The sequence below is a fragment of the Rhopilema esculentum genome, chromosome 7 (assembly GCF_057945365.1).
Source record: "Rhopilema esculentum isolate cy_ngs chromosome 7, ASM5794536v1, whole genome shotgun sequence".
Taxonomy (NCBI): Eukaryota; Metazoa; Cnidaria; class Scyphozoa; order Rhizostomeae; family Rhizostomatidae; genus Rhopilema; species Rhopilema esculentum.
The window spans coordinates 11,450,999-11,478,954 of NC_142821.1; the positions used below are offsets into that span (position 1 = coordinate 11,450,999).

At 37.0% G+C, this 27,956-nt stretch overlaps 5 protein-coding genes across 5 annotated transcripts; 1 reads left to right on the forward strand and 4 right to left on the reverse strand.

The window, feature by feature from the left end:
- The first annotated feature begins 1,295 nt into the window (after positions 1 to 1,295).
- On the forward strand, positions 1,296 to 3,004 carry LOC135683471 (adenosine receptor A3-like). Its single transcript, XM_065198732.2, has one exon. It carries the CDS (start codon positions 1,480 to 1,482, stop codon positions 2,506 to 2,508), a length of 1,029 nt encoding a protein of 342 aa, XP_065054804.1. The 5' UTR covers positions 1,296 to 1,479; the 3' UTR covers positions 2,509 to 3,004.
- On the reverse strand, positions 2,947 to 5,468 carry LOC148959986 (uncharacterized). The gene is made up of 3 exons (XM_089109491.1): positions 5,126 to 5,468; positions 4,183 to 4,357; positions 2,947 to 3,182 (listed from the first exon to the last, which is right to left on the reverse strand). The coding sequence occupies exons 1-3, from the start codon at positions 5,408 to 5,410 to the stop codon at positions 2,947 to 2,949; spliced, it is 696 nt and encodes a 231-aa protein (XP_088965617.1). The 5' UTR covers positions 5,411 to 5,468.
- A 1,519-nt stretch (positions 5,469 to 6,987) lies between these two features.
- Positions 6,988 to 9,153, reverse strand: LOC148959987 (inactive serine/threonine-protein kinase TEX14-like). Its single transcript, XM_089109279.1, has 3 exons — positions 8,969 to 9,153; positions 8,145 to 8,480; positions 6,988 to 7,396 (listed from the first exon to the last, which is right to left on the reverse strand). The coding sequence occupies exons 1-3, from the start codon at positions 9,151 to 9,153 to the stop codon at positions 6,988 to 6,990; spliced, it is 930 nt and encodes a 309-aa protein (XP_088965405.1).
- A 2,925-nt stretch (positions 9,154 to 12,078) lies between these two features.
- Positions 12,079 to 15,178, reverse strand: LOC135683927 (uncharacterized). The gene has a single exon (XM_065199330.2). It carries the CDS (start codon positions 15,008 to 15,010, stop codon positions 14,009 to 14,011), a length of 1,002 nt encoding a protein of 333 aa, XP_065055402.2. The 5' UTR covers positions 15,011 to 15,178; the 3' UTR covers positions 12,079 to 14,008.
- A 2,588-nt stretch (positions 15,179 to 17,766) lies between these two features.
- Positions 17,767 to 22,552, reverse strand: LOC135683609 (uncharacterized). The gene is made up of 5 exons (XM_065198914.2): positions 22,177 to 22,552; positions 21,433 to 21,630; positions 20,541 to 20,749; positions 19,200 to 19,385; positions 17,767 to 18,765 (listed from the first exon to the last, which is right to left on the reverse strand). The coding sequence occupies exons 1-5, from the start codon at positions 22,443 to 22,445 to the stop codon at positions 18,443 to 18,445; spliced, it is 1,185 nt and encodes a 394-aa protein (XP_065054986.2). The 5' UTR covers positions 22,446 to 22,552; the 3' UTR covers positions 17,767 to 18,442.
- Between the last annotated feature and the right edge of the window lie 5,404 nt (positions 22,553 to 27,956).

Sequence of the window (27,956 nt, forward strand, 5' to 3'; positions counted from 1 at the left end):
AAATATTAGATTGTACTGAACTGCATGCTGGGGAGGGGGGGGGGATTCCAAAGGATTGGTTTTGATAAAGACTCTCTAGTAGATCATTGTCCCAATAAAGGACATAGAATGTAAAGTCATGCATTCTGACAGAATCAACCAACTCATGCATTGTACTTGGAAACAATTTCAAAATCTGTTTTACTTGCAAATTAAGCAAAGGAGTATGTGTTTTCGTGAGAATAGTGATATTCCACTATAATATTTTCGAAATCTACACGGAATCGACGCAAGTAAAACGTGTCGCTTGTGGTGTCACAAGTAGAATGTACCATTTAAAGATTTTTCGACATAGAAGCCTATAGAAGTGGTCCCCACTGTTGCTCCCGTTATCGTATCTGTGACACAAATCATAAATGGCTGTGATAGTTCAGTAAGAAGGAGCGAAGTCCGAGGCCCCAGTAGCTTCTAGAGATGACTGAAATAGGGGCAATCCTATTCTTTGACTGTATGAGAGAAATGGAATAGCACTGGAATCACGAGAAAGAACCTGCTCTCTGTTTGATGGAGGTATGCCCTTGAATTGATCTTAGAATGCTAGGCAGAAACAAATAAACATGATAATTTACAATATAAATTGAACTGAATTGCCCAATGAGTTTACAGGTGCGATAGCCAAGGTGCGCAGAAACATAGGAGCTATTCGTTTTGAAACCACTACGCCTAAAGCAATGCAGATAAATGGATATATAATCTATTACCAAGGCTTGAAACATTAAACAAAAACATGAATTCTAGCTGAATTTCATTCTTCAAAGTACGCAAGCAACGTGCAGTGCAATACTTGCCGTTGGGAACATAAAAAATGATAATTATAGGTATTTCCATAGGCTCGCGGAGAAGTGTAATGGCGCGATAGTTAAAAGACCTAAAAGAAGGCCGATTCTTTCTTTGCTGTTGTGTGAAACGATTAAGAGAAATATATTCTTTACGGTTATCGGTACTTGGCCGGATTCACCATGGCAACTGTGGAGCAGATGGAAGTGCTAGGGAAAAAGCTCCGAATCGTGCCAGATGTCTTTAAATAAGTAATTGCTGTAGGGACAAGATTGGAGGATTTCCATCAATTTCTCTCGCAAGACATGTGTTTATTTTGCCAAAGCCGCCACAATAGTCTCCCGACCAATGCCAAGAGATTACTTATCCACTATAGAACGAGTGAAAAAGCTCATTTCAGGTCTCGCATCGTTTGAAAAACTCCCAATTAAGAGAGATTTGGTAAGGAAAGACTCTGACGCCCTCACAGATTTTCAAACTCTCTGTTGGTTTTCACTTACTGGTAGAAGCTGCGGAAGAGAGGATGTACAAGTTTGTCCGCAGATTTCAAGAGCACAGTTTTGTACCAAAGAGCATCCAAAAAACAGCATCATTTGAAAGAGATTTTTTGGCTTGATTAAGTTGAAGCCTTTGGGGAAGGAGCTGCTTTAAAAGGGTGCCAGGATGAGCATTACGAACCGATCGCTCAGCGTACACAGATTCTGTCAAGACATAGATGATTTGCAAGTCATACTCTCAGTAATTCTATCACCAATAAATTTTATTGGAAGTGCCATAGTATTAAGAGCCATTCATGCCACTCCGGAGCTTCGGAAGATAAGTACCTTCAGGTTCATCGCAAACCTAACGATTTCTGATATTATGCTCTCCATAACGGCATTTCCACTGATAATCGTGATCAGGCATTACCCTGACCTGGCTGGCTCTCACCTCACACATACACGTAATGCCTATAGGTTTTTTTTCGATACCAAACGTTTTGTCAGTGTATTTACTCTCATCAGCCTATCTGTCGATAAAGTTCTTGCCTGTGCATTGCATCTCAAATACAACAATCTTTTCACGCCATATGGCACGTTTACCTTGCTCGGAGTAATATGGGCTGTCTCTCTTGGCATTGGTGCTTCGAACTGGGCAGTTAAGAGTGAGTACTTTCCTGGAGGTACATGCCAGCCTGTTAAGGCTGTCTTGGACGTCACAGAAGCTTTGCTTGTGCTAGTCTGCTTCGTGATCATATTTGCCAGCAATTTGTACCTGATGATACTCAGCAAGGCCCATCAGAAACAGGACCGGGAGCAAAGACGGGAAACGAATTCAAGGACCCGCAAGATCTATGACCATTACAAATCGCTCAAGTCTCTTATTCTTCTGTTATGCATGTTCGGTATTGGGCTTCTGCCACTGATATGTTACTTCCTCATACAACAACTCGCTAAATGTGACACGTACACGTGTACAGCCGTTTGGGAGTACCTGAACATTCTGCATTATATCGACCTAAACACAAGATTCATCATTTACTGCTGTCGATTCAGGTCTTTATTCAGGTTTGCGCACAAAATCGTGAGCTGTGACCGGCTAAGGCGGGTAAGAGTCGCTCCGGAAACACCAGAAAACCGTAAACAAGAAAACGGACAAATCACTATGGTCGACGAAATGCCAATTGGCAAAGGGATATCTTCCACTAAATGATCCGGCTTTGACGGACAGTACACGGGATAATTGGAAAAGTGGAAGAGTTTAAATTTCTTTAAAGAATTCAAGACGCTCTTTTTTACGGGTTGCTATTTATACCCCAACATGAACTTGTGTTTGTTCCAGTCGGTTGGATCAAAGACTTTTCAAGCTGGCGGAAGAAAGACCACAACTGTGGGATCAGTTGAAATTTTTCTAGATACAAGAGAATAATTACTTTAGACCAAGATAAAGACATTTCTTCAAGCAGCGAAGACACATGCAGTAGACTGAAAACAGCTTGGCGTGATGAAAGCAATAAATAAACTCTACATAATAATAACGTTGAACGTTCAGTATCAAAATTGAAAACATGCCGATGGAACTCAGTTGCAGGGGGACAAGTCGCCGTAGTTTCTAAGCTTAAAAATGCTCGATGTATATATACTAATTCAATCAATCCTTCATGATAATATCAGAAACAAGTTTTTCCTCTATTGAGGAGGTCCTCAAACGAGTCATCAATTTTGACCATTGCTTCCGTTGGTGCTGCGAGGCTAGTTCCGCAAGACGCTCAACTTCACCCGGAATGCTAGAGTGCTTACTCCCTTCTGTTTTTTTCTGTTTCACAGGATTTCCAGTGCTTCTTATTCCATTAACAAAGTCACTGTCTCGCAAAGGATATCGGAACTCTAAAAATAGTCAGAAAGCAGTATATGAATCTATATGGAGATATATAAAAGAGAGATAGTGATTTAAAACTGGCTGTGAAAAAAGCAAACATTTTAAGACATAAACTCTATCCTACTATTGCTTCTTGTTGAAAGAAATTCCCGTTCAAGTCAAGAATGCATCTAATGCTTGGCTGAATACATAAAGTAAACATAAGCTTTTTTCTAAACATTTTAACAATCAAGGCTGCTTTTCGAAAGATTTTTGGTCCATAATACTCGCATACAATGTTGGTTCTGAAACTTGTGTGAAAAATTCCTTAAAATGTTGACTATTACAAAGAACTAGAACCTACCTTATTTCTTCACACACAACCAACATACAAGATGAGTTTAAATTCATAAAAAATATTCAGGATATTCAAATAAGATATAATCATTTTGTTCAAATGATTTATTTTGAACCTGTAAGTTGTTATCAATTATATCCCCCAGTGATAGTTATAAAAATCATTTCTTTTATAAAGAATTATTTCTTTTATAAACAATTTTTTTAAAAGAATTATTTCTTTCATTTTCTTTACTATATCATATTGGTTTCAAGGCAACACTACAAAATCTATCATGAAACAAAATGAGATGTAATATTTCTTTGATTTAGTGACATAAATTTGGAAATTTTACGAAATCCCTTTTTAGGGTAGCTTCTGTGAACTGCATCTCCATAAAACCAGATTTAAGTTATTGTGAAAGAGTCATTTCTCATCCAAAGTAAAGTTAACAAGAAAACGACAAAACAGAATTTATTTTTTCATTCTTCATCCCCTCTTTCCCTGAAGCTAATCTTTGAGAATTTCTTCTGTTTGCTTGAAAAATCTGGTCTGAATTTAAAAAGTTTAACACGATTTTTGCTTACAGATCATGTTGCAAATGTTTTTACTTTCATCTGCTTCAGATTCCCAAGGAAAATTTACAGCCCCGATCGGTTTTGAAAAGCAGGTTTCTATGTCTTTTGACTCACTGTTAAGCAGTTCCTTTGCTATGTTTTTTCTCTCTTGAGGCAACTGTCGGTCATACGCAATCTTCGCCAGCTCTCTTGCAATCAAAGAATGCATCGCCCAGCTTTTTCTGTCGTGCTTGTCCGCAATGTTAAGGATTTCTTGAGCTTTGGAAATCGTAAGGTTGCACGAATATAGCTGTGTGAATGTTAAGATGAACAATTAAAGTTGCGGCACTGAAAATCATAGACTTGAATTGGGGAATTCGCTATATGGTGTATAGAGCAGGACGGTTATAAGTTGCTACACTCAGGTTTCACGCTTAATGCGATTATCAGGCGACGGAATTAGAGAAAAGACATTGTTGGAAAGTTCTTCTAGCGGATGCCAATAAAAGCAAGACATAACTCCTGATATAAACAAGAAGAAAACAAGACGCAAATCTTGCCTTTATTTCTCGTGTTCCCGTCATTGCGTTCAATAGCAAATCATTCTTCTTTCTGAATGCCATCTGTTTACAATATTCTAATCCTTCAAAATACTTCAGTATATTAAAAGCTGTATTTAGCTTAAAAGAACCCCAGATTCGAAGTGTCCTTCCATCGCTGATCAGTCGCATATTTCACTTTCAAATGCATGTATCCGTTAATTTTGAAGTCGTTAGATGTAAAGTTAACTCGAAATGTAAACAAATGTATGAAACAAAAAGAAGCAGTAATAGAAAGTTTGACAGGGGTATTTTTAAACCGCCTAAAGTATAAGAATTATGTCCTTGAACTCGAAATCTAAAAGTTCAACTCGAAATTTAAACTTGATTTTTATTTATGATCACTCAAGACAGGTGAGCATATAAACAGATTACGTCGTTTGCTAGCCACAACAGGAGCTCAACAACAGTCTTATTGTCTAGGTTCTTTCTCCCAGTCCGTAAAGAAAAAATATAATAAAATGTTGTCAGTATCATACATTACGCTTCAGCCTGGACAAGTCTTCGTGGTAAAGATCAGAAAGCCTAACTGCTACGAACGTTTTACTCTGGCTGACTGTTTCAATTTTGTGTTCGTCACCCCTTCCATCAGTTTGCTTCATTGAATCGCCAATACCCCCCTGTTCAAGTGACGTCATTTCATTCCGTAGCATACCAAGCAATACGTTATGGTCTGGTCTCATATCAGCGAATGGTAGTAGGCAAAAAGATATTATGTTTCGAAGAGTTAGGCTCCATTCGGGCTGCACTGGAAATGTAAACATGGTATCCTCTTTCAGATTGCTTTTTGATTGATTCCAGTGCAATGGGGGTTTTCTTGCGAGAACTTCCCACGCGAGGGCGCCAAAACTGAAAATGACAAAACGGTAGTTTTGAATAAAAAAAGTTACTGACAAAAATACGAGCATTTAAGAAAGGGACTAATTTGGAGAAAATTAAAGGAATAAATCTGTTAACCCTGTCCTGGAACAAATTTCTGAAAATTTGATATCTCTCCTGGAATATTATGCTTTTTGTAAATTGATCATATTTTTGAATTTCAAATTTAAACTAAAAAGATTAAGTTTTAACTTCTCAAAAAATTCGACCGGTCCTTGAAAAGGTAACTTTAATGGGTCTATCTGTGCCAAGATAAAGACACATAATCCTACCTCAGAATTGTAGCCGAAAATGAGACCCTGTTGGCAGACGCGCATGGCAGGGTAGTCACTTTTTCAAGTACACCTTTTTGGGCATCCAGAAACTGTTGACTATATTTGCGTTTTGCAATGGTACTTTATATCAAACTAATCGTCAAAGAAAGACCTCGCTTGCAGTAGCAGCTACGTGAGTTGAAAGATATTTTCATTGCTACGTTGATCAAATGCATAGGCAATTATTTTATCCGCTCTTGTCTATTCGAAACTCAATTGATACGGCGTATGATAATTTTGATTTCTCAATTTCTGGATTATGCAATGTATATGTATGCTTGCACTGTAGATAAAAAATTTATGCCCAATCGTGAATATCCACATAAGAAAATAAGCTTAGTTAGTTTTTACCAAAGTTTTCTCTGAAGATTTATTCCATAAATCCTCTAGGTTGTGTATAGGAGCAGATGTGTACGCCCTAAACAGCATGTTTAATCCGAAGTTTCTATGAAGAAGAGGCTGATGGGCTATTTTCCCTTGCGTTCCCTTACGTTTTGCTTACTTGCAGTAGGATGAAATAACAAAATTTGCATAGAAGCAGGTCAAAGTGATTAAGCCCAGTAACTCTGGTCCATTTTGCGAAGCATATCGTAGATTATAGAAGTGGGAGAGAGGCAACTGCAACTTAGATCGTCGTTGGTTGCAGTACGGTTGTTTGAAATAGAAAATGGCATAAGGATGTTGTTGGCTCTCTTTCTTGATAAAAATCAACAAATTTCCACAAATGGTATGATAAATTGCAAGTACGACGAGCCACCTGAAACCAGGGATACAAACTACTCGAGAGTATACCAAAAGAGGCACAAAAATGCAGATTTTTATTGTCATCAATCCTCTATTTGAATTTTATTACGTTTCTCTTATAAATCTTTTATGCATAAGCACCTCTTCCAATTCTTGTATCAATTTCTACTACTGTCCCTTCCTCCCGTATTGTTTCCCATTCTCTATTAACAAGTGATGCAATAACTAAGTTCCAGTTCTCTCACATCTCCACAAAAGTTTTCACTTAGGCCAATCAATACAGACAGTGGATAAGTTGTTGCTAGTATTCATATGTCAGATCCAGAGCTCGGTGCCAGCGTTTGTCTTCGACAATGCAATCTTTCTTTTTAAATTTTGTCGCTAACAAATGAAAAGGCAATTTGCTAAAGTACATACCTGTATATATCAGAGCTCGGCTCAGGATCTGCCCCATCCGACTGCGCGGGAGCCATCCAAGGGAGTTGAGAGACGTTGGAAGAAATCGGTTCTAGCTTATCTGTCATTCTTTGGGCATATTGAAAGTCAGCTAGGACAAACTTGATATCACCGCAACGATATACACTTCTTGCATTCACGTAGTTGTGAACAATAGAATTAACGTGAGTGTATTGCAAAGCTAGCATGACTTGATACAGCGCAGAACATATAATCCGATGTTTAGAACAGTTTTCTAAAGTGCTGATAGTAAGAGCCAAATTTTGGTGTGACACTTTGTCGAATACAAGAGTTGGAGGTCCGATGTCAGTTTTGCATGTTGCTATCAGCTTAATCACATTTGGGTGGTGCAGATCTCTGTTCAATAGATATAATTGTTTAAGTAGGAAGACTTTTATGCAACCAATTCTTATTTGGTTTAAATTTCAACTTTTGTACCTGTGGTAATGCATGAAAAGCAGTGTCAAAAGAGGAGATTTATAACAAGAATAAATAAATTATTTAAAAACTTTAGATCGTGGTAGATTTGCAGATGTGTAGCGCCTTCTTAAAAACGCTACACATCTGTATACAATTACTAAGAAAACAAAAAATTAAGCCATTTCACAACTTTTATACTGAGGATTTCTAGGGTTTCTATCTAAGACTTGACAAGGCTCTGATAAGCTTGTATATTCTTTGGGTGAGGGGAGGGGGTGGGTACTATTGCACATTGTATAATTGCAACTCTGTTAATCAAGTACTGCAATTGCTAAGCATTGCTGAAGAAGCAAAAGAGCGTACTGTTTGAGAAGATAAAATATGTTTAGCTGTCGATATAGACACAAAAAAATAATTTCAGTGTTTGCGTGTTTTTCTAGCCTGGATTCTGATCTGTATAGCACTCAGTCTCTATACCGAGGTGAATCCAAGAAGGTTATGCACTTAAAGATACAGAAAAAACTGTGACATCAAGAAAGTCTGACGGGCAAAACAAAATCAAGATGTCCTCAAAATGAGTCCGCCATCTCCCTAGTTTCTCTCACTGGAAATGAATCAAACCAAAACACGAGCTTTGTTTTTCTTTAATTTTGATTGTAGATCAACAGCTAATATGCTAATGTACCTTAAAGTACAGGCCTCGTTTTCCAACAGCCTCTTCTGCATTAATTGAGTATTTTTTCTCTCACTGTGTTGTAGCATATTAGCGTGTTTGATTGTTACTGGAAAATCCGACCAGCAAGCGTCTGAATAGACCATCCATCCACCGCAAGCAGCCTGGGTGCTCCCGAGCGTCCTCAGCTCCTTCGCAGAGATGTTGGGTAGAAATTCTCTGTTTGTTGACACTACTCTGTCGATTGAGATAAAACTGTTGCTTTTCCCATTCTGAGAAAAGGCCAGGGAAAAGAAGCTGTTGTTCGAAGTCTTAAGCTCGGGGCGGGTCTTCGCGATGTCTGAAACTCTAGAAAAGAAACCGAGCTGTTTTGGAAAGTCCGGAAAATTCATTGATTTGAAGATTTTAAGAATAAAGGATTATCATGTAGAAATTCTGGACCTGTACCCCAGATTCTAGACTGGAAGGAATAGCAATGTTAAAATTTTCTTTCACCTCCTAGCCCCCATTCGTGTAAAATTTTTGCTGACGCACTTTTACTTGCAGATTTTTGTTCAATGTATTTGTTGTAATATACTGTTTTATCCATATGAAATTGTGTTAATTCAAGTCTTTCATTTAATAAAAGGGTAGGAGGCACGCCCCCATGATCCGTCTCCCTTTGCAGCACGGGCACTGACATCTACGTACGTTTTGAAAATAGGAGCTCAAAATTGCAGTATATAAATATTTCATTAAAACTACAGCATATGATTTTCGAGCAATGCATTGTATTGTGAAAAACATTGCATTGTCAATGCATTGTGAAAAGTTTACCTTATTGTTTGCTCCCCTACCTTGAAGGATCTGCCCCGTGTTCGATAAGAATATCTACACATTTGAGATGGCCTTCACTCATAGCATAATATAATGCAGTCTTGCCATCTTCGTCCATATGATCCACGTCAGAACAACGCCGTAAAGCCTTAAGCAACTTTTTCTTGTTTCCTTTTCTTGCATACTTATGTAGTTTCGGGGACATTTCGGCAATATGTATGTCACAGATGAAATATCAGTCCTAGCACATCTTTTTCTGTTAGGCTTCTCCTATCAGTCATCTGATGTCAAATGAGCATGTGGCGTTTGATGAAAAAATTCACATAGTATCTTGAATACTTATGAATATGTTATTAACACAGCATATGACAAAAGATAGGCTCGTTGAAAGCGGGGATAAGGTTTGGGATGACAGTGGCGTATCATGAGTTGTTGAAATGGGTAAGCGGGGTGGGATCAGCAGAAATTAATATTGGGTACCACAAGGATCTTGCCTTGGACCTCTCTTATTTTTGCTTTATATAAATGATCTACCTTTTGCTTTAAGAAAGGCACTCGTTACTATGTACGCCGATGATATAGCAAACTCCCACTCTTTGGCTAAAATCGAAGAAATTGACGTTGTTGTCAATGCACAACTTGCCTGCCTCGAGAAACGGTTGCAGGTCAATAAGCTTTCCTTGAATATCGTCAAAACACAAGCCATGATAACTGGTTCAGCCCAAAAGCTGGGGCAGATAAACAAAACATCAGTGATCACCCCATGCTTCCACGTTAACGGGGACGATATCGAGCTTGTGCATGAAACTGAATATCCTGGTGTCATGATTGTTGAAAATTTGAAATGGGCAAGCCAGGCAAAGCGCCTTTAAAAGAAAATCTCAGTAGCCCTTGGGCTTTGGAAATATGCCAAACATTTTGTACAAGAAGAGACGTGAAGGAACATGTATCTAAGTATCGTCGAGCCCACCTCAGCTATTGTTGCTCAGTATGGGGATACAGTGGCGATACTAAACAGAATACCTTGCAAAAAATTGCAGAACAGAGCTGCAAGAATTGTCACGGGCAGCCCTTTTGATTAATCGGCTGCTCCATTGTTGCAAAGATTAGGATGGCTCTCAGTTAATAGGCTTGTCCATAAGGAAACATCTACTATGGTATATAAATCTCTAAATGGACTTGATCCCGATAACCTTTGTCAGATCTTCTCCCGATTGTCTGATGTTCACAATCGGGTCTTACGGAATACGAAATGCGATCTAGTGAAACCTCGAATGAGAACAGGTCAAGACTCGTTTTCTTTCAGCGGAGTTGATACATGGAACAAACTACATTCTGATATCAAGTTAGCTCCTTCCATCCAGTCATTTAAAGCCAAACTCGAAGCTCATAATTGAAAATATTCAAGGAAAGCTGGTTTTAATTTTTCTTCTTTTTATTCAAGTTCTTATTTCTAGGTATTTTGTATATTCATAGGTTTAGACGATTATTGTGATCGGTTATTTTTCTTTTAAGTTGCAGGGTATATTGTAAAACAGTTATTCAAACTGAATTGCAACCCTGGGTAAATAATTTAAAAATAAAATATATAAAATAAAATAAAATAAGATGTGGAACCCACCATTGTCGTGTCATAGGGACAACGCCCCTTTGGGGGGCCAAGGGTTGAAGCCTGCGGAATCTGATAGCTTAAATCGTGTTATTCATTTAATGTACATATGAGATTTATGTAGTCCCTCGTAGCCATTGCTTAAATATACAGCACTTAATAGGAGCCTAAGGTGACCTAAGATGACCAAAAACCTTAGAAACCATGATACTGATACCCCTCGACCTTAAGCAACTGCTGGAGAGCCATTACTTTAAAGATGAGGTGGGAATTTTCGTCGATTAGGCACCAATTTTAGATTGACTTGGCTAGAAAGAAAAGGCCCTGTCACTTAGTAGCTTTGTATTCAGGAGCGTAACTTGGCCAATAGGTTTGGGGGGGGGGGGGTGAAAAGGGTTTCTGCCCTGCAAAACTGAGTGGTGCCCTGCAGACCTCGTAGCAACGGTTTGTCTATAGCTTAACCAGTGTACACTGGCCTTTACCAAGAACAAACTTCTAAGCAATAAAAACAAACTTGAAACTTCATTGCCTATGAAATATCTATTTCTCCACGTGAGTGTAATTTTTTTTATTCATTTCATTTAATGTTGGTTTGCAAATTACTAGCTAATAAACAGCTAATGGGGGGAGGGGGGATACATGATGTAGACAGCGCAACGAAATTTAGCCCAGGGGGACTGAGAATGAAGTTTAGTGAGGTAGGAGGACCCACCATGGTTGGGTCCTACGTGAAGAAAATTTTTGAAATTATACCTTGTAAAAGGGCTAAAAAGCATCTTTCAGACAAAAATTTAGCAAAATACTATTGTGCTTAAAGAACTGATTGTTAATTGAAAATATTATTGTTTATTGGGAAAATAGGGAGGGGGATGTCATGCTAAAACTCTAGTGTTAGACGTTGCGGGAGGAAAGAAACGGCAACCTTTCGTTTCAGATTGCAATGATACAGAAAATGATTTACTGAATTAATGCAAATAAAAGAAAAATGATAAAAATATACTTAAAAAAGTTAGCAATTAGATGAAACAAAATTGGTATCTCAACGATTTATTATGCTTTTTAGTTCATGCACTGTTAAAAAGTAATATATAAAATGATAAAAAATTCTTTTCTTGACCAAAGTGGGGGCTTTCAGCTCTCTATTCCCCCCAGTGGCGCCGTACCTGTCATTAAAATAATTTACAACTTGAATTAATTTGCATGGACTCAATCTTGCCTTCATAAACATATGCATCCATCATTGCATCCATTGGCTATGACTTTCGGTAAGAAATGCTTTCGTTTTGCAAATAACGGAGCTTTTCCTTACATACCTGTTCCGTTCTCTAAAATGCAATGTCAGAAAGGGAGGTTCATAAAAAATACGATATTTCCATTTCAAAATTCCTAAACGGCCCTTTACGAACTTCAGAGGTGGCATTTCTGCGTGGCAATAAAGCTCTTCTTGGCGCCCTGCGAAATCGACTATTTTTTGGATTGGGGGGGGGGGGGGGTGGTATTTTCGCCCCTGTTTGTATTTCACGTTATCATATGTAAAAATTTTTGTTGCTAAAAAGAGCCCTTTAGCATTTGATATTTTAGAAAAAACATTCAAGAGACTTTTGACACTGAAAAAACAAAAGAGTTAAACAACTGAATGCTAATTTAGAGTCTCATTTTTACTAAATAAGTATATTCTTGAAGTTAGAAAGCGATTAACTAATTAATTTCACACTTATCCAATCTAACTAAAATTAACAAACTAGTAAAATTTTCTTAAAAAAACTCAGGCTTAGTTAAGTCCATTTTTACAGTCTTTTTATTTTTACTTACTCCTACTTGTGCATCAGAAAGGCTCAGCAAACCACATACGAGGGAAGAAAAAGTACTTTTGATTGCAATTATTGTAAAATGCTGTAGGTAATTATTTTTTCTTCTAATAGGCCTTAAAAAGAAAAACAAGTTATATATTCATACTAAGGCATTGCTTCAGGAGCAATTATAAAATGTAATTTTAAAAGCTTCTGTAAAACGGATATTGCTCACGTAACGGTAAGGACAGTGATGGACATCTTTGGGGGGGGGGGGGGGGAGGGCTGAGCGGTGGCAGTTGCCCCAATGGTTGGGGCAATGTGACGTCATCTTATCAAAACAATAGGCTTGCCCCCAATGTTTGACTGATTGTCTGCTCCTGGGTTAAGAGGCATGCACGAAGTGGACTGGCAAAAGAGGGGTAGCAAGTAGCTTTGATAAATGTTTTTGACTGCATACAGGGGAGAGTAGGTTCAAGGGAAAATGAACATACCATTACTTACTATATTACTATATCATTTTATGAAAAATAGAGGCAATAAGCTTGCTACTGTCAAAATTTTCTGGTTTACTAAAATTACAAAGTAACAATATTATTAACTTTATATGAAAAAAGGCATTAAACTTGCAACAGAAAGTGGCCTAAACAAAATTACATATCTATTCCTAAAGCTTTACATTATAGATGTTTCTTTGAAATTTACAAAGTGCACCTGTATACAATGCATATTACTATAATGGGCATTACATCAAAAGGCTTTTTGGTAGCTTACAATTTTGTGATTGTAAAAAGTGTAACAAAAACTTCTGTTGATATGGAATTTGGATGTGAACTATGAATTCTGAAAGTTGACTTATACAAGTTGGCCTTCTACCAAAACTTATTGAAGGTTATCCACAAGTTTACAAAAAGGGACTTCAAGACTACCAGAGAAGCTTCTAAGATTGAAAGGAAATGTTTAAAAATATATCTTTAACTTAGGAGATACCAAAGTATATACAAATAGGATTTTTAACTTGTACTGAACAGTTAAATTTTGAAAGGTTTCATATTTACCTAATATTGCAGGAAATTTCAAGGGCAAGCGATAAACTACTGCAATTTTTTGTATATAAAATAAGTATACATATCAACAGTCTACTACTGAAGCTTGGCATTTGTGAGTCTGAACTTAGATTTTAAAAACTGTAAGGAAAGTATCCCAGCTGTTAGGTTTGTTAAAGCGCAACTTGTGATATTTAATAGTAAATTGTACAATTGTAATATCGAGCAAGGCATTTTTAGCAGTAATCAGGGAATGTGAAGCAAATACGTGATTTAACTTTAAGGTTTGCTTAAAATCATTTGTCTTAAAAATTTTAAATTTGCAATTTCCTTAAATGAGTTATCTATTGGAGACATTTATAGGTACTATTAAAACACTCTGATAACTCTCCTTTAAGGTACACCTAGTTATATATCTAATAAAGTGCAATGAAAAAGAATGTTAAAAACAAATTGTCATTATTGAGATTTATCACTTAAGAAAGTATCCCAGAGCATAACGTCTGTGGAACCATAATCAAGGGGACTCAAATTGATATCTTTATTGTTCTATATGTACATTTGAATAATTTGTGCTTTCAATAAAACAGAGTAACAAACATTTTTAATATGAGCTCAATCAAATTTCAACAGATCTTCAACTGTCCCACTTTCAAATTCCTTAATAGCAGTCCAGACAATAGCTGCATATCGATTATGTAACATATAAAAGGTGCTCTTTAAAGGTGGTTTTGGAGCAATTGGAAGTGTCTGTGTGGTCTTGGCACTTGGGGCTGTTACTAAATTTGCCTCAACATTATGTTCCACTTTCACATGATGTGCTTTCTTTCGCATTATACTTTGATGAAATTTTCGACGAGGAGGAACTGGGCTCGTTGTAGGTGACTTGGAAACTAGTTTGTTAATATTTTCAGAGCTTTTTGACCTCACCACTGATGGAATTATATTGTTTTTTAGCTTAGCTGCAGCTCCAGCAACTGTTAGTAAGTTATTAAAACTTTTGGGATGGCCTCCTATTGCTATTGTGTTTCTATTAGAGCTTCCCTTTGAAATCTTTCTTCCCTCTACATTTGAATGTACAGCATGGTCTGTTTTATCAATCAAACTTTCAGCCATTTCTATTTGCGCATATTCTTTTGCTTCAAATTCAATTAAATCTGAGTCTGGGTCTTTCTCGCAGTTTTTAGCTGATTCCACTGCTTGTTTTTCCAGCAACTCCTCTTCGTGTTTTTTAAGCTTTGCAAGTTGCTTTTCCAGTTCCTTTACAACCATCGCAGCATACCCGTAAGGTGCAACCTTTATCCGTTTCACCCAGGATATCATTTCATCTTCACTGTCTGCAGACAATGTATAAACTCGAGTCCCATCCCCAAAAAACGAAATTGTAAACGAGTAGTAGTCTTCATCGGAAACTTCAACACTGCAGTCCTCTAAGATAATAACTCCAGCCGGCTTCTCACCTCGTTTTTCGCTGTAAAACAGTAGATTACCCTTCAAAACGAACCATCTACGTTGAAACCCCTTGTTAAGTTCACCTCGCTTTTTCAAATAACCTTCCTTGTCAATACAGTCTGGTGAATGGCCATAGGCTAGAAGGTGTTTGTCATTTATTTTCATGCTTTTCGAACAGGAAACTAAAATATCCACAAATGGAGTATGGATCTAAAAGCTGTCAATAATCCGTTGATATGGTCTCATCGTTCAAATAATCGCACTAGGGCTTCGTAGGCCGACTTCGGATCCTTAAGTTCCAACCTTTGCTTCCCTCTTTCTAGAATTTTGTAAACGAGGCCTTCATTCTTATAACAATTCGAGGTTCCGCTAGTTCCGCCATATTTTGAGATCAGGCGTTATCACTTTGGTGGTTATCAGTCGCCCCTTAACCAAGAAACCTCTTAACCAAGAAAATAGGGGGTGGGGGTGAACCCCTTAACCAAGAAAATAGGACCTTCTCGCGGAGCAAAACTGATTTTTGCAGGGAAAATATTTTCTACCAATGACTCTGCTTCAAGAAGTAGGTTATATTTTGAATTTTTTGTTCCAAATGTAAATTGATACAGGCTACCAATGACATAGAAATTGCCAGCGTGATGGCTGGATGGAATAGATTTTAAAATAGATCCTGATTTTCTTTCATTGTGGACTTACGTGCTATATATTTGGTCAATATTTGTGTCTTAATTTTAAATACCATATAAAAAAGACAAGCACCGCTTGCCAGAAGTCTAAGAAAATTTTTTGTAATCCCAACAGCCTTTTGCCGGGACGGATCTCTAATCCAGTTTGTTGTGAAAGTAGAGAGTCTAAATAAAAGCGGCGTGTTTCAGAACAGAAATACTACGGTACATTTTTGTTATAGTCACACCAAATGTTGCTTTAAAACTTTTAAGCCGAGTGCGACACTATAAACAGGGCTATTTGAGTCTAAATTTTAAATTCCTGTAGGTTTTCAAGATTGAGTTGTCAGACGAAAATTATGTCATCAATAAATTTTTTCCAAAGTATTGGACTTACACCAATTTCAATGATGCTGTTAATTCTATAAAAGAAACATAAGCTTTAATAAAAAACCGTAGGGGCCCCATGCTTGGGGGCCATAAGTTTAGTGCTTAAAAGTGCACACTATGTGTTACGTCACCGGGCAGGAACACAATCCTTTTTAATGGATGGGCTCTTCTAGAACTGATCCTTCTGTACTGGGACAAGTGTGGCTTTAAAGGTAGACTGGAAGCTAGACATGATCACCGATGGACCCAGATATTTTTCTCATAAAAATTTTCCTATCAGCGATCTTCGCCGACGAACGCAAGAAATAAACTTTTTGGGCTCATCGGCGATGATCACTGATGATCAGTGACGTACAAAAACTTATGTTCTCATTTATAGCAAACATCGCAAGACCCTCTGTTGTTCTTTCATAAAAGTTAAAGGAAAATAACTTGTAGCATATTTATCGTTACATATTAAAGAAAATACTCACGAGAATTGTTCATTTTAGAACGAAGTATAAAACAATCCTCGATTCTATAGTCAAGGCTGCCTAATTTTCTTTCTTAAATTCATTTTTCAACGCGATATCCCATCAGAAACCTAAGTACAAGTTATGATAAGTTAAAAACAAATAAACAAAAATTTAATCAATTGTTTAATAATGCGAGTGGATTAATTTAGACGTATGATCTTCCTCGGAGTCGTGTTTTATCTAGGTAAAGATTTTAGCTAGAGATTTAGTTTTTTCACTTGTTTTATTTCTGTGCTACTAAGTTTCAGAGGAGCTAGAGTTTTCATTTAATTTACTTAATTTATTTATTAATTTAATTACTCAGTCCTTTTAGGACTTGCACTTAATTTTTTGATCCTCATCCACTCAGAAATATTTTCCAATTCCTCGTTTATCATTTGAGTAAGCTTTTGAATGTCTTCAGAGGGTATTGTTGTGTGTTGTGTATCATCAGCATACAGGCTTGCCGATGAAAACTTGAAATATTCTTCATAGTTGTTAAGAAATGATTAAGAGAAAGGGGCCTAGGCAGGAACCTTCGGGAATGTCACAGGTTATCCCTAAGGGCTTGGAACATTCACCATTGATTCTGCAAAATTGTTTACGTTGGGTTATATAGGATCGAAACCAGTTTATCACGTTGCCTTTCACACCACATCTAGAAAGTTTTCAAGCAATATTTTGTGATCCACTCTTTCGAACGTAGTCATATTGATCTTTTGAGAATCAATGTTATTAAGCGTTTCTTTTTATTAAAGACGTGATAGTTGGGAGTAGTTTACAAAATACATGCTGATTCTTTTTTAGCGGTTGAAATAATCAATCAGCTGATCGTGAAAAATCTTTTCGAGAATCCTTGCAGATATCAAAAGAACGGATATAGGCCCTTGATTATTCATGTCATCTCTTGCACCTGATTTAAAAATTGGGGTCACCCTTGCAATCTTCCCCATATTAGGATAATTACATGCGGTGAGTGATGAGTAATATATTATTGTAAGGGGGAGAGCAATACATTCGGATGCATCTTTAGCTAATCTGACAGGGACTGAATTTGAACTCGTATAATTCAAACTTTTACTAATTCGCACAAATTTCTCAGGTACCTTGAAAGCAAGCATCTTTGATTCGATCGTTTTTACAATCCCCTAGAGACTTAGACTTACTCCATGACCAACCTCTCTTTCACTACTGCCTCACTTGATGGTCGCTACAACAGTTGAATCTGAATATGTTGTAGCGTCAGTTAAGTGAGGCAGTAGCGAAACAGAGAAACTGGAGTAAGTATACTAGAGATTTGGAATTACACAGATTTGACTGTACTTGCCTTGCATAATGTGGCTTAGGCCAAACAAGAGTTAAAAGCAATGTATTTCGATTTCAATATGATCTTAGTCAACTTGACATGCATTGGGATAAAAATCAAGCTGAGTCTTGCTCATAACAACATTGTCACAATCTCACTGCTTAATTTAAGATAATATGCCATAATCTTTTTTGCTTGGGAAATAGAGAAGTAGGAGTGGAAGCAAATTTACTAGACTGAATTGTATCACAGGTGTAATGTTTTCTTAATAAAATAGAATAAAATAATCTCTTAGGCATTATTCAGAACAAAATTGGTATTTATGAAAATTGTTCTGAGAATTCATCTCTGGAAAATTTTTTTAGGAATTTTCTTCTTTTCAAAAACTTTCTACATACATTAAGTTTACAGTTTTTATCCTTTTTTCTTGGTAGCGAAAAATTCGCCGAACCTTCTGGGGTCCTACCCTAAATGCTTGAAAAATTAACACCATGAAAGCGAAATAATGATCTATTAAAAGGATAAAGCTCTGTAATGATTGTAGTTTGAGCACAATAAGCAAAATTTAAGTACAAAAGTAAAAATATGCTCTCGACTATAATATTCTCTTCTCTTCTATTCTCTATCTCTTCAGTATAACTGAATCCAAGTTAGATAGTTTACCCAAGTTTGCATTGCCTTTAAGACAGTTTGTATATTCTAATCAGATGCACTGTTATTAAAGTTAAAGGGATCGGTCTGATCAGTTTCGTTCTTCTTGTGAATTACGAAACCTAGTGTGTGGAACTGGCAACCAACTGACAAACTTCTGGCAAGACTCACATTTGCAATAGCCTTTGTATATACCAGCAATTATTGATCCAATAAAAGCAACTAAGGCTCCAACAGCAGAACCGATTGCAATGTTTCTTTCTCGAATCTTCTTTTTCTTCAACTCTTCTTTTGACCACTTCTCCCAATGCGACCATTTTGACCACTTCTGCCAATGCGACCACCTGGACCACTTTGTTGTTGTTGGTGTTATGACTGATGACATGGACGATTGTGACAATGACGGTGGATCACCTAAAAATAATAGAAATAGGCTGGATCTTGCAAAAATAATGATTGCAATATAATTATGAGTAAAATTGTACGTGTCAGAATCAATGTCATTCTTGCTATTAAAAAGTCAAGGAAATTTTTGATTACCAAAAACGGCCAAGACTAACGTTATTTATGGCGGGAGAGCACTGTGTAAAAATTTTTTACAACGCATTGACTATCATTTTAATTGTTAGTTTGTTATAAATCTTTGCCACTGAATAGCAAATGCTTTGTTTTAGGGCTTGGGATAGCAAAATTTTCTCTACCGTTGGTTGTGTCGGATCAGATGAGAGTGTAGTGACGTAATTTAGTGAAGGACTGTGACTAGTTTATGTGCCTAACAATATGAGGGGGTGATAAAAACTTCCGTGTTCGCCATTGCTTTCAGAGCAACATTGATATATTATACATACCATACACCAAGTAACCAATGACAACACCACGATATTTGTATGACGTTTGCGTTCTATTGAAATACATGTAAACAAATGGTTTTCTAGAGACATAGAAAATTGCATTTGTTGTTCCACATATTCGTTGAAACACATTAGTTGCATTTTGAATGATAGATTGAAGGTCTGTCAAGTTTCTCTTTGAATCTGTAAACAGAAAATAAAGTTTTGATGAAAGCAGAATATTTGTAACTTGAGAGCAGGGGCGTAGCTAGCAAGGCGTGTAGAGGGTGTGACATCCCCTAATTCTTCATTAATTTGATGGTAAATTTTTAGTTGGTGCGGCGAAATAGCACCTTAACTTTTCTTTATCTCTGTTTTAGTAGATGAATTTCACAACTCATGACCCTCCACCACCTAGTCTGGAAGGTCAAGCTACGCCACTGGTTGAGAGCATGGTTTTTTCAATATGATAATACATTGGCGAAGTGCCAATGGTGATGTCCTGTCCAGCAGCAATTAACCCGATGAAATCTACCCAGGAAAGGTAGAGGTAGCCTGCGTTCCAGACCCCTAACCTAAAAGTAGAGGTCTGGGTCACAGGGCAGAGGTCTACTTTCAAGTTAGGAGTCATGAGCACAATCTTGGGTAGTTAGGAAAGTAAATAGTCCTCATCTTGTTACAGGTCACCAAGGACAAATTTATGTGCATACATGCGCTTTTTAAACGCACATATCGTATACATACATGTTATTGAGGTAATTTAGAAAGTAACCTTCGTAGACCAACCCTACATTATTCATATTTTACACATGGCTCTTCGGTTTATGTCCTGGCAAGTATTCTTGCTGTCTTAAACGTAAATTTTATGCTTCTCAAAAACATAGGTACTACACAAGATAACACCCTTTCTGTGAACAAGGAACACTTGTACGATTTTCATTTTATAATTATAATGATTGAGCAGAACAGTAAAGGGAAGCATAGAAAGTGGTAAAAATAAAGACGATGAAGGGTTTTGGTGAAGAACAAGACAGCAAAGAAAATTACGATGATGTTAAAGAGGAAGACTTATTATCAAATCTTTTGTGTAAAAAGAAGATAATTAAGGAGTAAAACAAGAGAAGAAGTGAAAGAAAAGGAATTGGAAAAGGAAGCAGAAAATGATGGTTATTACAAAGAAAAAAATGAAGAAAAATGTGATGATGAATAAATAACACTATCGGTCCTTATATTCAGAAGAAGAAGAAGAAGATTAAGGGGCGTAGAAAAAAGAAGAAGATGATAATGGTATAAAAAGAAAGACAATAACATAGATATGAAAAGAGAAAGATCTTTTATCTCAAAGAGCCATAGACAGACCTTTTATCTCAAAGAAAGTATCTGATTCTTTGCAGGCATAAGGATCAGGCCACGTCGTTTGCAGGTTTACATCCATTGTTGCTATCCTCATCTTTTTGTTCCCTATATAATTCTTTGTCCAGCAAGGTTGCGAAATGTTGCTTCCGTAAAACCCGTAGGGCCAGCCAAGTGAATAGAAGTTTCCAGTTGAACCCCCGTTATCATTTGAACTTAAAACAAACAAGGAATATGCATCAAGTTTGTAAAATAATTTAGGATTCGATGATTTGCAATGATTGAATACTTGTAAAGCAAATACTGACAGTGATACTTGATTTTTATGAATTACTAAGTTGATCTGACTAGACCTCACTGCTCCTTTAATTCTTTTCTCGTGGGGTCATCTGTCATGATTACTGTCAAGCTACAATCTAATTGGCTTGAATAGAACTGTTGATTGTTTTGCTGGCTATTTCAGACCTGTACGAATCTCAGGCCTGCAATTTACTGTTGTTTGATTTAACAAAATCCAATAGACAAATTGTGAATTCAAATTAAATATGTACGTTGAGTATGGAGCTTCTTTAAAAATAACGAAAATTATGCTCGAAACGTCGTGTTTTTCACTATCAAATCAAAATAACTTATTTCATTCTGGTACTCAATTTATTTTACTAATTAAATTATCGTTATTAGTAAATTCAAATCAAGAAAAATTGTTTTGATACAGAGAGTCGATAAAAAGCTTTAACTTATGTTCAATTAACTGTATTTTACCTGGTCTTTTAACTGCATTTTCCCTGTTATCTTAAAGTCTTTATGGAAGTTTAGGACAACTCTTTGTAATGTTCTATTTAGCAGTGTATTGGTAACAAATAAAGGAAATTTTTATCAACCATATCTGAAAACTCACTAGCATCTTGGTGACACTGAGCCACCTAATGGTGACTTTTCTCTGCTCTTCAACTGGAAATTTAAGGAAAATCCTTTTCTTGTCACATATGGGTCAGAGATAAAATGTAACTTTATGTATCCATCGTGAGAGTACATGTTAAAAGGTTTCCCACCAACCAGATTATCCGAACAGTAGTAACCAATACTAAGGTTTGCCCTAAAAAGGTAACAAAGTTTTCAGATTGTTAAAAGAAATTATTTTATGCACTCGCCAAAAAATTGATGGTCATTCCCACTATGAGATGAAATTATTTATTGAATTTGCTGATTTTGCAGAATTAGCGTAATTTCTAATCACCAACTTTCTTCTTCTTTCAATTCCTCCCTTTCCGGTTAAAATTTAACAATTAATATAATTGTCATAAGCAGAGTATTTCAAAAGTAATGACCGTTTACAGGAATGAACGTTTCAATGTAAATATTGACGTCATCGATCATGTGACTTCCTGGAAAGATATTTTCTGGGCCCATCTCGGAAAACCAATCAGTTAACCGATAAACAACAATATTCGGAAGTAAGATTTGGTTTTTCGCACTGGCTTAGTTTGGCAAAAACGATTTCCCCGTCTATTTCTACAACTGAGCCATCTAATCTAATCATGTGATTTATTGCAGTTACTTTCAATTGATCTGATTCTCGGAGCTTTGACTTTGAAAACTATTTCTAATGTAAGCGATTTTGTCTGCCTCGTTTTTCACTTACCGAGTCAGGAAAACTTCCACATAGTCATTCGAGCAGTACGGTATACTTCCTTCGACATCAAACAAAGTCCAAATTATCTCCAAATAGTGAAGGCTCGCATTGAGATGCATTGCAGGCTCGATAATGAAGGTGTAGTCCTCATCATTTGCGTAGTCGATGTGTGAGAGAGTTTGAGTTTCGTTTGTTGCATATCTGCGCTCTGTTTTGCTGTAACAACTCGAGTCCCTCAAAAGCAAACTGAGCAGAATGACCAATGTCGCTAAACCCATCTTGAAGCTTTTCAATACGACATTCGTTGGTCAAAGTTGCAGCTTAACATTCAGCTCAAATTTCAGAAGTTATACGAAAAGAAATATTTGAAGATACCTGCTGAAAGAGGTAACCATGGACTTCCGGTAGTAGATGCATACTCAAGTAAGTGCAAGCAGGGGCGCAAATTCAATCGTTGGGGGGAAGAAGGGGCGGGAGGGGGATAAAAAAGTTGGACCGATTCTCATATAAATTGGAGTGACTTTTCATCAGAATGGCAGCAGACATACAAAATGAAAAGCACGAAGAATATGTTTGAGCAAATGCCAAGATACCATGCGCTGTGGTAAAATTGGGAATGGTATCATCAGTTTGGAGAACAACCTACGAACAGCTTTCTTTTGATAAATTTTTTATTTAGTAGTAGCTAAAAAAATCCGAGTCATACATCTACTAAAAGTAACAGTAAAGTAATCTTTTTGTTTAAGGCTGAACACTGACGAAGCACCCAGACATGTCTCGAAGACGAACTGTACTAGGGGGATGATAGGGGGTCTTGGGGCATAATCTCAGGGGAAACTTTGAAATTTAAGGCATATCATTCGGTTCTAATGGCCTCCTGGAGAATTAATAACCAGATAATTTCGTTTTGAATTGATTCATACAAGCACAGTCTGCATATAGCCCTAATGACACCTCTAGTCACCTCCACAAACGTACGGTCGTAAATGTATTGGGTGGAAAGAAATCTGTGGCGATGCCACACCCCCGTTTTTCCAGAGGTCGATTTCTAACTTATTGAAGTCAGTTGAAAAACCTTTGAGAAGGGGGTTGATCAGATTGAATTCGAATTTTTGTTCTTGCAAAAAAAGTCCCCGTTAGTGAAAAAGGCGTTTCCCACGTTTTCAGAGAGTCTGAAGGGCATGGTCGAGAATTTTTTTTGTACATCCTAATTTTTTCGACATGGTAACGCCACTGCAAAAAACGCTAAAACAGAGTTTAAGCAAAGCTAAAACAAGATGAAGCCAACTATTACGATATCAAGGACAATAAACTAGAAGGGTGACTATCAATTCTACACATTGTCTTCATTTTCTAACGAGAGTCTTCGGGTGCGTCTTCTTTGGCGTTTCCTGGTATTTCCTTACAGTTTGAAAATATATCTTTTTCGTTCTGTTTCAAATGAATCATCACCTCCTGCACCTTTTATTCGTGTCATTCTGAATTTAAAAATTTGCCGAGGAGAGGGGGAGGGGGGTCAGGGGGGTCACTGACCCAGGGGTCTATAAATCCATAAATCCTCCCCATGGCCCTGGCTACTAGGTGTCCAACTTGACTTTTGATTAAATTTTTAACCACATTTCTGAGTTTGCAAGAAGCTGCTAAATGTTTTGCATCGACTGTAAAGATTCATTGGCTTCAAAAAATGCTCGTTGAATGCTTCGTATATTGAAATGTCAACTACTGTCACTTAGTTTGGTATTTTACATCATCTGAGACCTTGCAGAAATTTGATACACGCTCTTAGAATTTTGCACCCTAATCACCCAAGTTCATATAGTGAGTTAAATCAAATAGGTGCACAATGCATGTTTCCGGATATGGAAGCCCTTTGTGTGGAACTTCAAAACGCTCAGAAAGCTAGATCCCACTTTTATGTAGGATATCTTCAAGTCAAAGGTATCAAATTACTTGTCACGATATCCTTCGATTTACATACAGACCAACCCAAGTAGACAGGGTTCAATCCCAAAAACCTGGCAAAGTAACTCATCAATGTTTTGACATCAGGAACATAATCTATTCTTTGTTTCTGATCATAATATGACAGTATACAGTCAGTGGATTTTACAAAATTTCGTTGTTCTCAGTTTTATCACGATTTAATAGTTTCTTAATTTTTTTGCTTCGAGTACTGAAGTTTCTTAATATTTTCTGACTGTCCAGTACTCGTTTCTTATAGCCAGTTTCTTAAAAAAAAATGAGTGTACAGTGGGGATGACGTTATGGATAATGTCATTTTCTATAGCCATTGAAAATTTTCTGACAAGAATTTGAACATATTTCTAGTTCATCGTGTACAGCACATTCATAGTATCACCCCCCTCCCCTCCTCAATTTTTCCAAACTGTGGTAAAATAAGGGCGAATTCTTGGGGATAAAAAATTCGGGAATTTGAAAAGTCTTTATGTCCTAATGCCCTTAGATATAGATAATTAGAATAATTTCAAAATTATAGCCTTGTCATGAAGTTGCTATTTCAGTAAAGATTGATCGAAATAAGTGATTTGTTTAAAAGCTTTTTTTCACCTATTCCTTTCAACCGGAGATTGGAAATACAGTAGACTACGGATAAAGTCACGTAAATGTTGCTTGAAAACTTGAGACTGTAAACGGAGTGTGGCGATAAACGGAGCTAAATTGATTAGTTTTGCGAATTTGAGTATAAACTTTATGTGACTGAAAAAAATCCAATGATTGGACAAATAGTAATAAAACCCTTTTTCCTATTGGACGTTTGTTTTGCTTCAACTTTTACTTGGTTTTTAGATTTATTGCACTATCTTTTGTTTAATCTTATATAAATTTGAGCCTTTAGTTTAGAGATTGAGAGAAGTTGTAATTTAGTCGCTAGATTGACGCCGATAAAGATAGAAAGACCAGACCGTTTCTTTCTCTGATGTTCTCCTGCCGCCGCTTATGCAAAGCAAAGCAAAGCAAAGCAAAGCAAAGCAAAGCAAAGCAAAGCAAAGCAAAGCAAAGCAAAGCAAAGCAAAGCAAAGCAAAGCAAAGCAAAGCAAAGCAAAGCAAAGCAAAGCAAAGCAAAGCAAAGCAAAGCAAAGCAAAGCAAAGCAAAGCAAAGCAAAGCAAAGCAAAGCAAAGCAAAGCAAAGCAAAGCAAAGCAAAGCAAAGCAAAGCAAAGCAAAGCAAAGCAAAGCAAAGCAAAGCAAAGCAAAGCAAAGCAAAGCAAAGCAAAGCAAAGCAAAGCAAAGCAAAGCAAAGCAAAGCAAAGCAAAGCAAAGCAAAGCAAAGCAAAGCAAAGCAAAGCAAAGCAAAGCAAAGCAAAGCAAAGCAAAGCAAAGCAAAGCAAAGCAAAGCAAAGCAAAGCAAAGCAAAGCAAAGCAAAGCAAAGCTAAGACTCACAATCAAGGTCGTAAGTTTTAAGCTTTGAATTTTTATTGTGTATTGGTTAAAGTCGAAAGAGCTCACGCTCAAAGCTTCAAGTTGAGTGTATGATTTCGAAACAAAAATGATAGAACTAAAAGTCCAACAGTGATTTGGCGGAAAAGGGGGGATTCAAACTAACAAGGGCAGCGTATTAATTTTTACTGCTGGCTTCACTTCAACACATAAGGACTGTAAGGAGTTCTTGATTTCTACATTAACATTAACATTACATTAACAAGGGTAGATTCCCCTAAACAAAATTCTTTGCGAGCAGAGAGGGAGTGCAATCTTCCATGCCTGGCGTTTGATAATAAGATTTCGATGGAAGACATAAGATTGGAAAGTTTTCTATCTGAATAGAAATTTAAAGGGAGAAAGTTGTTTTATTGCTAAAGATGCTTCCATTAATTCCCCCAAACCTACAAATAATTTCACTTTAATCTTCGGCTGCCTTTGAGAATGGGGAGTTGCCACCCCTACTTCACAGGCCTGCCTACGGGCTTGTGTCACTACCAGAAAACGCCATATTTACCAACAGGTAACGCCAAACTTTCCGATAGGGAGCGCCAAATTTTCCGATAGGGAGCGCTTATTAAGTAACTTCTGGTTAAGTAAAAGCAAAGCAAAGCAAAGCAAAGCAAAGCAAAGCAAAGCAAAGCAAAGCAAAGCAAAGCAAAGCAAAGCAAAGCAAAGCAAAGCAAAGCAAAGCAAAGCAAAGCAAAGCAAAGCAAAGCAAAGCAAAGCAAAGCAAAGCAAAGCAAAGCAAAGCAAAGCAAAGCAAAGCAAAGCAAAGCAAAGCAAAGCAAAGCAAAGCAAAGCAAAGCAAAGCAAAGCAAAGCAAAGCAAAGCAAAGCAAAGCAAAGCAAAGCAAAGCAAAGCAAAGCAAAGCAAAGCAAAGCAAAGCAAAGCAAAGCAAAGCAAAGCAAAGCAAAGCAAAGCAAAGCAAAGCAAAGCAAAGCAAAGCAAAGCAAAGCAAAGCAAAGCAAAGCAAAGCAAAGCAAAGCAAAGCAAAGCAAAGCAAAGCAAAGCAAAGCAAAGCAAAGCAAAGCAAAGCAAAGCAAAGCAAAGCAAAGCAAAGCAAAGCAAAGCAAAGCAAAGCAAAGCAAAGCAAAGCAAAGCAAAGCAAAGCAAAGCAAAGCAAAGCAAAGCAAAGCAAAGCAAAGCAAAGCAAAGCAAAGCAAAGCAAAGCAAAGCAAAGCAAAGCAAAGCAAAGCAAAGCAAAGCAAAGCAAAGCAAAGCAAAGCAAAGCAAAGCAAAGCAAAGCAAAGCAAAGCAAAGCAAAGCAAAGCTAAGACTCACAATCAAGGTCGTAAGTTTTAAGCTTTGAATTTTTATTGTGTATTGGTTAAAGTCGAAAGAGCTCACGCTCAAAGCTTCAAGTTGAGTGTATGATTTCGAAACAAAAATGATAGAACTAAAAGTCCAACAGTGATTTGGCGGAAAAGGGGGGATTCAAACTAACAAGGGCAGCGTATTAATTTTTACTGCTGGCTTCACTTCAACACATAAGGACTGTAAGGAGTTCTTGATTTCTACATTAACATTAACATTACATTAACAAGGGTAGATTCCCCTAAACAAAATTCTTTGCGAGCAGAGAGGGAGTGCAATCTTCCATGCCTGGCGTTTGATAATAAGATTTCGATGGAAGACATAAGATTGGAAAGTTTTCTATCTGAATAGAAATTTAAAGGGAGAAAGTTGTTTTATTGCTAAAGATGCTTCCATTAATTCCCCCAAACCTACAAATAATTTCACTTTAATCTTCGGCTGCCTTTGAGAATGGGGAGTTGCCACCCCTACTTCACAGGCCTGCCTACGGGCTTGTGTCACTACCAGAAAACGCCATATTTACCAACAGGTAACGCCAAACTTTCCGATAGGGAGCGCCAAATTTTCCGATAGGGAGCGCTTATTAAGTAACTTCTGGTTAAGTAAAAGCAGTTGCAAACAAAGAAGACCTTTCCAGAATAGTGCTCTTTTCCCCAACGTTTTCTCACCGAATTTAGACGAAATGAGAATTACTGTCTACCATTCTCTCTAAAAGTGCTGAATGCGGCATAGGGAGAGATGTGCACGCTGCTGGCTATAGAGCAGGACTGTTATAAGTGAAGGAAATTAATAAATGAAATTATTGAATGAATGGAGTGGTGACTTAAGACGTAATGTTAATTCGATTCTGCTAAGAACTTGGTTTTATCAATTTTGGTGTCGATTTTGGTTGAGTTTTGGATTGAAAAATTTTCCGTTTGAAGGCTTTTCAGATTTGACAAAGTAATAATTGACCAACTTTGAATAACAAATAATAGTGCTAATTTTATAATTTTATGATATCTCTATAAACTCGTTTCCACTCTCTGTTA

What these genes read in the sequence shown, in the direction of transcription:
- LOC135683471 (XM_065198732.2), top strand. Translation starts at nt 1,480, where the DNA reads ATGAGCATTACGAACCGATCGCTCAGCGTACACAGATTCTGTCAAGAC.
- LOC148959986 (XM_089109491.1), bottom strand. Translation starts at nt 5,410, where the DNA reads ATGTTTACATTTCCAGTGCAGCCCGAATGGAGCCTAACTCTTCGAAAC. An exon ending in TGTCCAGGCTGAAGCGTAAT is followed by an intron (nt 4,358 to 5,125) that starts GTATGATACTGA and finishes ACATTCACACAG; the next exon opens with CTATATTCGTGCAACCTTAC. An exon ending in AGCAAAGGAACTGCTTAACA is followed by an intron (nt 3,183 to 4,182) that starts GTGAGTCAAAAG and finishes GACTATTTTTAG; the next exon opens with AGTTCCGATATCCTTTGCGA.
- LOC148959987 (XM_089109279.1), bottom strand. Translation starts at nt 9,153, where the DNA reads ATGTCCCCGAAACTACATAAGTATGCAAGAAAAGGAAACAAGAAAAAG. An exon ending in CACGGGGCAGATCCTTCAAG is followed by an intron (nt 8,481 to 8,968) that starts GTAGGGGAGCAA and finishes TTTCTTTTCTAG; the next exon opens with AGTTTCAGACATCGCGAAGA. An exon ending in AACGAGGCCTGTACTTTAAG is followed by an intron (nt 7,397 to 8,144) that starts GTACATTAGCAT and finishes TCTATTGAACAG; the next exon opens with AGATCTGCACCACCCAAATG.
- LOC135683927 (XM_065199330.2), bottom strand. Translation starts at nt 15,010, where the DNA reads ATGAAAATAAATGACAAACACCTTCTAGCCTATGGCCATTCACCAGAC.
- LOC135683609 (XM_065198914.2), bottom strand. Translation starts at nt 22,445, where the DNA reads ATGGGTTTAGCGACATTGGTCATTCTGCTCAGTTTGCTTTTGAGGGAC. An exon ending in GTGGAAGTTTTCCTGACTCG is followed by an intron (nt 21,631 to 22,176) that starts GTAAGTGAAAAA and finishes TTACCTTTTTAG; the next exon opens with GGCAAACCTTAGTATTGGTT. An exon ending in CATTGGTTACTTGGTGTATG is followed by an intron (nt 18,766 to 19,199) that starts GTATGTATAATA and finishes TATTATTTTTAG; the next exon opens with GTGATCCACCGTCATTGTCA.